Source organism: Prosopis cineraria, unplaced genomic scaffold (assembly GCF_029017545.1).
Source record: "Prosopis cineraria cultivar Desert tree isolate PC_DT_omini unplaced genomic scaffold, ASM2901754v1 PC1891, whole genome shotgun sequence".
NCBI lineage: Eukaryota > Viridiplantae > Streptophyta > Magnoliopsida > Fabales > Fabaceae > Prosopis > Prosopis cineraria.
The window spans coordinates 6018-16593 of NW_026557216.1; the positions used below are offsets into that span (position 1 = coordinate 6018).

The 10576-nt window shown below is 35.2% G+C and overlaps 1 protein-coding gene across 1 annotated transcript; it reads left to right on the forward strand.

Moving 5' to 3' along the window:
- Positions 1-2996: 2996 nt before the first annotated feature.
- Positions 2997-3984, forward strand: LOC129301095 (uncharacterized). The gene has a single exon (XM_054939659.1). The coding sequence runs from the start codon at positions 3084-3086 to the stop codon at positions 3705-3707; it is 624 nt and encodes a 207-aa protein (XP_054795634.1). The 5' UTR covers positions 2997-3083; the 3' UTR covers positions 3708-3984.
- The last annotated feature ends 6592 nt before the right edge of the window (positions 3985-10576 follow it).

Here is a 10576-nt window from a genome sequence, read left to right on the forward strand (position 1 = left end):
TATTGTGTTTGAGTCATTTATTAAGCATTGTGACAGACTCTTCTGATTTGGAATAAAAGTGATTTGTCATGGAACTGTGTGTGTGTGTGTAAACATGATGTGTCTTGCTTTTTGTTTCTTTCATTCATCTTCACTTTTTAGCCTGGAGATAGGTGCATGCATGCATGTATTAGGTTTTGGAAGCTTATGAAGTTTTTTTGGAAAAACAAAATTTAATTAATTATTATAAGATAGGAATCTTATCTTAGTTTAGGATATATAGCTTGAGTGGCTCTCTTTAAGATTGAAATTATTCAATCGTTTAAAACTATTTATAATTATGTCAGTTAACTTATATATATAGAGATTACCTGACTCTCAATTGGTGTCCAGAATAAAAGATGACAAAAGAAAAAAAATGATAGTTCAAACCAATCAGAAAATATGTATTGCTTGGGAAATTGAACGTGTAGCTTCTTCCTTTTCTTCTCATTTTGGCATAGAGGTTGGTATTTTTTTTAAAAAAATATTAAATAGCCATAGGAGAAATATTGTAGTTATAAATAATTAAATACAGATGCATTGAAAAGGTGAAACGGACAAAAAATATGAAACAAATACAAAGAAAGACGTGTGTATATATTACAATAGAAAAGCGAAACCAACGCAAAAATTGAAATCTGCAATTATTTCCTTTTATTAAGTATGATGATGAATGTCTAAAAATTTCTTGATTTTATTTTCATTTATTAGGAGAAATTTTTGTTTTATGTGAGTTGGTGAGTCTCCTTAATTTAAATGAAGTGAGGTTGCTTTAATAATTTGAATACAATTAATTTAACCATCCCTCTACATCTTAATAATAAGGGAGATGATCAATAAAAATATAGAAAGTATATTACATCAATATTATGAGTAAATTTAACCAACCAATTAGCACATTTATTGATTTCAAGGTATCATATTATACATGATCATGACTAATATTTCAATTATTATTTTTTGCAAGGAGGTCTCCAATTTTCTTATTTATCATGTTGTTAGGCACAAGTTATCCTATATATATTGTTATCTATGTTAATCATATTGACAACTTCTACAACATTGGATGCAATCACAATTTTATGAAAACCACAATTCCAACAAATTTTAAGACCTTCAAGAATAAGTATAGCCTCACTCTTATGATTGACATAACGATCCACATTTAGATGAACTCAATTAACCTTTGAGGGAGCCCAACTATATATTGATAATTATTAAGAAATCATTTTTAATTCTAAAGACACCAAGATATGTGCCGTAGCTTGTGGAGGGCTCATTAGGGATGATAAGGGTAATTGGATTAAATGTTTTATTAAAAACTTTAGTTACCAACACATCACAACTGCTGAGCCTTTCGAGATTCTAGAAGGTCTAATCATTTGTTGGAATGCTAAAGTTCCTAGACTTAATATTTGTACCGACTCAATGGGAGCCATATCACTCATTAATGGCAACCTAGTTTAGGCTCATCTGCTTTTAACTATCATCAAAAGCATTAGAAATCTCATCATGAGGAATTGGGAGGTCACCCTGGATCATGTCTATAGAGAAGCAAATCGTTGTGCCTATCTTTTAGCTCATAAGGCCTCTAGCGACCACTTTGACACTATGTTACTTGATGACGCTCCTAATGATTGTAAAAACATTTTAACTTTTGATATAACCTGATTTGATCCTTTTGTACGATATTTTATCGTGGCCTTGTATTGAAAAAAAAGACACCAAGATATTAGGTAAATATCCTTTTCAGAAATATCTCCTCATTGTAAATTTTCTTGAGTTATGATTAGCATTTCTAACAAAGATTATTCCTGTTGGTAAGAATATGATTCATACCCTATAATAAGGTGTAGATTTAAACACTATTGTTAGTTAATATCTGGGTTCGATTTTATTGATAGATAATTTGTAAGCACATTTGTACATATACCTTAAGTGGTAGAGTCTTCCTTGGTCCTAATTTGTGATCCAAAGAGAGAAGAAATCATAAACATAGAATGTTTAACCAAAGACAAAAGAAAGACAAAAGAAAAGGAGTGAAAGGAAGAGCTTTGATCTATGGGGAAACCCAAGAATGCATAATTCATAGAGTGTAGTAAAGCTGTGCTTCCCTTTAGTTTTAGTTCAATCAAAGACTCATGAGTGTTATGCACAAGGCATGCATATGAACCAATTAATGAATGGATTAAAAATTCCAAAGTTTTGAAGACAAATGTCACAAATTTTCACTTTCTTTTCCCAGATTTTCAACCCACCAAAGCAACAAGCACTGCCCCACCTTTGATCTCTTTTCCTTAGTCCCAGTAGACGCCATTTTACACTCATTTCTTCCTGCTTTTTTTTTTTTTAAATGTCAAGATGCATTCAAGATATTCATGTTTATTGGTATTCATTTATCATATTAGACAATTCTTTATACTACTAAAACACTACACACACTCCATTAATATTTTAACTTTGTCTTCTATTTTTATACCAAATCTGGTAATTTTGAAGAGTACTTATACATTGGCAAGAAACCAAAAGAAAAGCATATATCTTTTGGCCAAATAAAATAAACTAGATGGAGCTTATGTATCATATGAAATTTAATGAATGAATATCACTATTTAAGACTCGTGTAATTTAAGTAAAAGTTAAATACAATTTAAGATAATATTTTATTTTATGAGATATGTGTATAAATTATAAAAAGGAATTTCATATATAATATTAACAAAATTTAAAAAAAAATGTAGTTTGCCCTAAATTAAAATATCATGACCTGTTATCATTTGACATTGATCTCACACCACAAGGATTGATCACATCACACTTGCCTAATTTTGTAGCGAACATGAACATGGGGTAACGTGCACTACACAAACAAACCCATCTTTTATTTTTCCCTTTAGTCACTCTCAAGATTGCAATAACCATTTTAGAAAAGCATATGCACTATATATATAGCCATGGCCACCCCACATAATGTCTATGTCACACTCTTCACACTTCATCACTTTCTCTCACTTTCTCTTTAGTTGCCTTCTCTCTTTCAGGATCTCTCTGGTTCAGCAGCCATGGATTGGTTCTCATGGCTTTCAAAAACAAGCCTTGACCCCTCTCTGGTCTATGAATATGGCGTCGTTTTTGCTCACAATGAGCTTGAACAAGAAGACATAGTTTACTTCAACCATGAGTTTCTTCAGAGCATGGGAATCTCCATAGCCAAGCACAGGCTTGAAATTCTCAAGCTTGCAAAGAAGGAAAAGCCCAGAAGCTCAAATCCAGTAGTGTCAAGGCTCATAGGGACGATCAAGAAGACCAAGAAGTGTTTATCCAATTACATTCATTCTCTGATTCATAGAGAAAAATCTGCCCTTGTGGTGGTCCCTACTAAGCCAACAAGTGATCAGGAAACAAGGTGGAAGAGTAGTATGGTGAAGAGAAGCAGAAGTAAGAAGCTGATAGTGAATAGTAATTATAAGCAAGAGAGGCTTCTTCTCACTAATGGAAATTCTGCAGTAGTTCCTACTTTACCTGTTCTTGATGGGTTTTCAATTTCTAGCCCAAAGGTGAAGAATTTGCAGAAGGAAATGAAAAAGGCTGACGAAGATGATGATGGTGATGGTGATGGGTATTGGTCAGCTGCTCTTGAAGAGATCAGGTGGGATGCTATGTTTCAGGATCTAAAGCCAAACTGAAATCAAGTTTCTTTCCTTTTCCTTTTTCTTTGGGATTTTCCATATCAGCAGAGAGATTTGAGTTCATTTCTCTCTCTCACTCACTCTCACTCTCTCTTTTGCTCTAGTGGTCAGATAGGTAACTTTAGCATCTGTCTGATTCTGTAACTAAATTGTGTCTCTTTTGCTTTTGCATGTTCAACAGTGGAAAATTTGCCGTAAGATTTGGAGATTTCCAAAGTTTATAGTTCCAGGAACAAATGAAACAGTTTGGATTAGCTTTTTGCTTGAACTATTATTTCATTGTGATTGTAAACATATTTGCAGAGTATATTTACTGTTTAGTGCTTCTTTATCATTCACATCTTACAATTCTGGAATAGACACTGGAGGATTGGGATTACATAAATGGTAAGAGACATTGAACAACCTTACTTTTTTAATTTAATGAAATTTTAGTACTTTTCAAATTGCAGAAACATTCTGATATGTCATAGACAGATACAGAAGCTTAAATGCTAAGAATAAATTTGCTTGTGAATGTGAGAATACGTTAACAATTGTAAACAGGGTCTCATTTTTTTGGGTCAATAATATGTTGCTGAGCAGTAAAGTGTAGCTTCAGCTTTCAGATTCACATTACCACTACAGAAACATACCTTATTTCTAAGAAAAGTCAGATTAAATGAGTCAACACAGTTCATAGAAAATTGCAGTCTAAATTAACTGCTCAACTAGTCAACAAAGAAAAGGCACTCTACATGCTTTTGTATCTTCTCTTATATCAAGTCTTCTTTTCCAAGATCTGAGTTGAAAGGTTGCATGAGCAAGAAAGTAAATGGTTTGCTTTATGTGGGAATATTATGTTATTATTGAGAATTATTAGCATTTATTAGGATCTCATTAATTAGGCTTTATTAGTATTTATTAGCTTTTATCTCTCTTGATGTATATATATAGGACCAATGTGTACATTAGAATTGCAATGAGACAATACAATTTTTTCCTCTCTAAAAATTCCACATGGTATCAGAGCATCAGGCTCAAAATTTCAAATTAAATTAGTTCTGGAATGGCTAGAATGGGGCTGCCTGAACAGTACGTGACGGTGTTTGTGTGGACAATGGTGGAGCGAGTTTTGAATCTCACCACCACCCTAGACGTACTCAGGAGGCTCCGAATGGCGAAACCCAGGGCAACGGCGGCGCGTGTAGACCACACGCGCCACCCCTGTTCACTGCGTCAGTAAACTTTCGGCAGCGCGTGGAGGCGCGTGGAGGCTCTGTTCAGGACGCGATCTTCTCGGACGGCAACGACGCACTCTCTCCGGCAAGATCCAGCACAATCCGGTGTATGGGCACATCGTTTTCGAACCATATCAGGTCGTATGGTGTTGTTAGTGCCCTGTTTTGCTGGATTTGGAGTTATATTGGGTTGTGGCTTTTGTTTTCAGTCTACCAAAAAGCTTTTTCCTCATTTGAAGTGCTAGGGGTGGTACTGTGGCTACTTTTATGTAGTGTTGTGCATAATTTCAGATCTGCACCCATGGCATTTATGGCAAAAAGAGAGTCTTTCCTTCAAGCTTTAAAGACGACTCGAAGTGCAGTGGTCTGGATCGTGGATTCCGGGGCATCTGATCATATGACTAATTGTCATCAATTGTTCACCACTTACACCCCATGTGCTGGAAATATTAAAGTGAAAATTGCAGACGGCTCCTTAGCACCGGTGGCAGGAAAATGGAGTATCCGTATATCAGATTCTATTACTTTGGAATCTGTCCTTCACGTGCCAAAACTTGACTGTAATTTACTTTCAATCAGTCAACTGACCAGGCACTCAAATTGTTTTGCTAAATTTCTCCCGTCACATTGTGTGTTTCAGGATCTATCATCTGGTGCGACAATCGGCAATGCCAAAGAATATGAGGGGCTCTACTATTTAGAGGTCGTCACTCGAGTAGATAACCCACCTATTGTTGGTAATTCTGCATCTACCTCTAAAGTTCATGATTTTATGTTATGGCATAAGAGAATGGGTCATCCCAATTTTCATTACCTTCAGCGGTTGTTTCCAAACTTATGCCCGACCTTGAATCATAGTGAAATCCAGTGTGAGGTATGTGAACTTGCCAAACACCATCGAACTTCCTTTCCTAGAGCCAAATACACACCTACCAAACCTTTCACAACCATCCACAGTGATTTGTGGGGACCATCTCGCACTTCAAACCGTACTCAAACAAAATGGTTCATCTCCTTCATTGATGACCACACTCGTGTTTGTTGGGTTTACCTTTTGAAAAACAAGTCCGAGGCTGCATCCACATTCATGAGTTTTTTCACCATGATCAAAAACCAATTCAACACTAGCATTCAAGTTTTACACACCGATAATGGCACTGAATACTTCAACCAATCTTTGAGTAATTTTCTCCAAATGCATGGGATTATCCATACCAGTACGTGTGCCCATACACCCCAACAAAATGGGGTCGCAGAAAGAAAAAATAGACATATCCTTGAAGTTGCAAGAGCACTCATGTTCACTTGCAACGTGCTAAAGTTTTATTGGGGAGATGCCATTTTAACCGCAACCTATCTCATCAACCGGATGCCCAGTCGAATATTAGCCTTCGAAACTCCTCTCCAAAAATTGCAGAGTGTTTTTCCTACATCCCACATTGAAACCAAACTTCCGCTTCGTGTGTTTGGGTGCACAACCTTTGTTCATATTCACCAAAGCAGTAAACTTGAACCTCGAGCTATCAAGTGTATCTTCCTTGGCTATTCTCCTACTCAAAGAGGATATAAGTGCTTTGATCCTGTTTCTAAACGCATCCTTGTAAGCCTTGATGTTACTTTCCATGAAGAAACTCCTTTTTATTCCAATTCCTCAATTCAGGGGGAGAATATCGGTGAATCTCAGACTTGGGAACTAGAACCTAACGCTGAATATATACTTCTTGAGTCCGTGTCTCCTTTACTAGAACCATCACCCTTACCTTTATCCAACATGCCACCTTCACCAACCTCTTCTCTTATGCCAAAGTTTGAGGAAAACAAGAAAACAGAGAAAGATGTGGAAAGACCACAAAAGGGGGAGTTGTTAGTTTACACTCGAAAGAAGAAAACAAAAGATAGTGAGCAACTTGTACCTGAGGCATCAAGAGAGTCAGAACCAGAGGTAGTCCCTGAAGCTGACGTACCAAAGATTGATCCATCTAGTAAGCCAGATGACTCAGAACAAAGATGTGAATCTACTGATCTTGATCTACTTATTGCCCTTCAGAAACAACCTCGGTCTTGTACTTTACATCCGATTCAGAAGCATGTGTCCTACAAGGCTCTCTCTCCTGGTTACCGAGCCTTCATCACTAATTTGGATAAAGTTGTTATTCCTAACAACATCCAAGAAGCATTGGAAATACCAGAATGGAGAAATGCAGTTGTGGAGGAAATGAAAGCTTTGGAGAAAAATGAAACATGGGAGATTGTTGAAAGACCTAGAGGTAAGAAACTAGTTAGTTGCAAGTGGGTCTTTACCCCAAAGTATAAGGCTGATAGCACACTTGACAAGTTGAAAGCACGGTTATTAGCAAGAGGTTTCACCCAGATTTATGGCATAGACTACAAAGAGACGTTTGCGCCAGTGGCAAAACTGAACACTATAAGAATCTTATTGTCAGTGGCAGCCAACCTTGAATGGCGTCTTCATCAACTAGATATCAAAAATGCTTTTTTAAATGGAGAATTGAAGGAAGAAGTCTACATGACTTTACCTCCTGGGTTTGATAGAGGCAGAAATGACAAAGTATGTCGGCTGAAAAAATCACTGTATGGCTTGAAACAGTCACCTAGGGCATGGTTTGACAGATTCTCAAAGGTCCTGAAGTTAGAAGGCTACAAGCAAGGATTGTCAGATCATACGATGTTTGTTAAGGCTGAGGGAGCTAAGAAGTGCATCCTCATTGTGTACGTTGATGATATAATCCTTACAGGAGATCATGTTGATGAAATAGCAAGGATAAAAACTATCCTTAGTAAGGAATTTGAAGTTAAGGATCTTGGGAACTTGAAATATTTTCTTGGGATGGAAGTTGCTAGGTCAAAACGAGGAATATATGTATCTCAGAGGAAGTATATACTTGATCTTCTCAAGGAAACTGGCATGTTGGGTTGTAAACCTAAGGAAACTCCTATTGTGATCTCGAAAAAGAAGAGGCCACCTAAGAAAAGCGGCACTGAGGAGTTAGAAGGAGAAGACAACTCTGATAATGAAGTTGAAGAAGAAGAAGACAAGGAGAAAGACGAAACCATTGATAAAGACAGATATCAAAGACTGGTTAGGAAGCTGATTTATTTATCCCATACGAGGCCAGATATTGCTTTTGCTGTCAGTGTAGTAAGTCAATACATGTGTGATCCAAGGAAGAGACACCTGGAAGCTGTATATAGGATTCTCAGATACTTTAAGGGTACACCTGGTAAGGGATTGTTATTCAAGAAGCATGATCAAAGGACAATTGAGATTTACACCGATGCAGACTGGGGGGGACTTATAGAGACAGGAGATCCACCTCTGGCTATTGTTCATTTGTGTGGGGAAACTTAGTAACCTGGAAAAGTCAAAAGCAAAGAGTTGTATCCAGAAGCAGTGCTGAATCAGAATTGAGAGCATTAGCTCAAGGAATTACAGAAGAACTATGGATAAGAAGGGTCATGGAAGAAATAGAAGTCAGAGTTGATCCACCAATGAAATTGTATTGTGATAATAAGGCTGCTATAAGCATGGCATTGAATCCTGTACAGCATGAGAGATCTAAACATGTTGAAGTGGATAGACATTTTATCAGAGAGAAAGTAGAAGGAGGTATTGTATGTCTGACATACCTACCTACAAAGTTACAAGCTGCGGATGTACTAACCAAGGGACTACCCACGCCTGCATTTGAGAGTTGTATAAGCAAGTTGGACATGATTAGCATCTATGATCCAACTTGAGGGGGAGTGTGGGAATATTATGTTATTATTGAGAATTATTAGCATTTATTAGGATCTCATTAATTAGGCTTTATTAGTATTTATTAGCTTTTATCTCTCTTGATGTATATATATAGGACCAATGTGTACATTAGAATTGCAATGAGACAATACAATTTTTTCCTCTCTAAAAATTCCACACTTTATGACCTAGAAATAAAGTAAATACCATGAATAGTAATATATGATAGTATAACTAACTATAAATCAAGAGCTTATAGCTCAAGAGACAGTCCAGAATCAAAAGTGTGTGTGACCCCTGTAATCTGGGAAAAAGGGAAATGACATTAAAGGATCAATATATTGAATTACATTTAAATAAAGATCAAATAACTTGGAAATCTGAAATGAGAATCAAAGGTCCTTTAATGAATTGGTTTAAAATGTTGCTACTCTCATTCCATGAATTTCAAGCACCAAAATGAGAATTTGCAAGTGAAATTTATTAATTTGTAAAGGGACACCCCTTCTAGTGATTTGTACCCTCATACTCTTAATTGCAGCCCTCAAAACAATAATTAACAAGTAAAATTTATTAATCTGTAAAGAAAAACAATTTTTGAGTAATAGTATACTTGACAAGTTTTTTTTATATATATAAATTAGCGAATGTCACTTGCAAATTTGTTTGGAGGGCTCCAAATCATGAAATGGGAGCAGCAAACTTTTAAACCAATTCACTAAACAACCTTTGGTGCTTATTTTTCATTTTTTAAGTATTTTAATCCTTCATTATTTAAGTTTAATTCAATTTTTGTCCTTTAATGCAATTCCCCTTTCTTAAAAAATTGAAATTTATGAGAGGAATGGTGCTGCGGAGGAAGAGAATCCATTTTGTAAACCCGGGCTCAAATAGATTAGTCCACTTGCTCTAATTTAATGGGTTCAATCAAAGCCCCATGGAGACAATGAAGGAAAGCTCCATTCTTTCTAAAGGCAAAAGAGAAGTTTATACCACCAAAAAAAAAAAAAACAGAGAGAGAAGTTTATACCCAAAAAAAAAAAAACAGAGAGAGAGAAGTTAGTCACAACACAAGCTCAATTTTTTTTTTTTTTAAAAATGCATACATGCTAAGAAAATATGGAAACTTAGTTTATGAATAAAAATGATTTTCTTTTCAATTCTTCCCTCAATTAAATGTCACTACTGGAAAGTGCATTCTTTTTAAGACAGGTAATTTTGATCCTCTATAAGAGTCATGTTTAGCAAAAAATGTTTTAATTACACCTATAAAAATGAGAAATAAAAGAGATTGAAATCTTATGCCTATAATTAAAATAAATCTTAACTAGCTTTTATGTTTAAGAAACATAGCAAAAATTCATAAAGAATTCAATTCAAATCCTGAGGTAAGATCACAAATTTGTCATTTTTCTCGATTAATTTAATAAGGTTTTAATTTTGTTTCTTTGTGTTTCCCATGGATTCTGTTTCAGTCTAACTCCAAAAAATTATGGAGAAATCAAAGATGACGGAATAACAACGGCCTCTAATTAAAAACTAGGAGTACTAATTAATAACTTTTTTAAAACAAAATTTTGACCAAATCAATGCTCGTTTAGATTTGTTTTCCTTTTTTGAATTTAAAATCATCTTGAAATGATTATAAATCGCAACGTATTAAATATAAATTAATTTATCACCAATTCAATTTTAGTTTTTCCCCGTTTTTTTCTTCTTTTTTTTAGCCTAATTCAATTCCTTCATTTTAAAAAGGCTAAATCATACATACTCTCTTGAACTTTGAACTATATACATATAACTTTCTTAATTTTTGAAGCTGTACAATGAACCCCCTCAACTCTTATATGTATGTAAATAACTTTGTATGATTAATTTTATATATT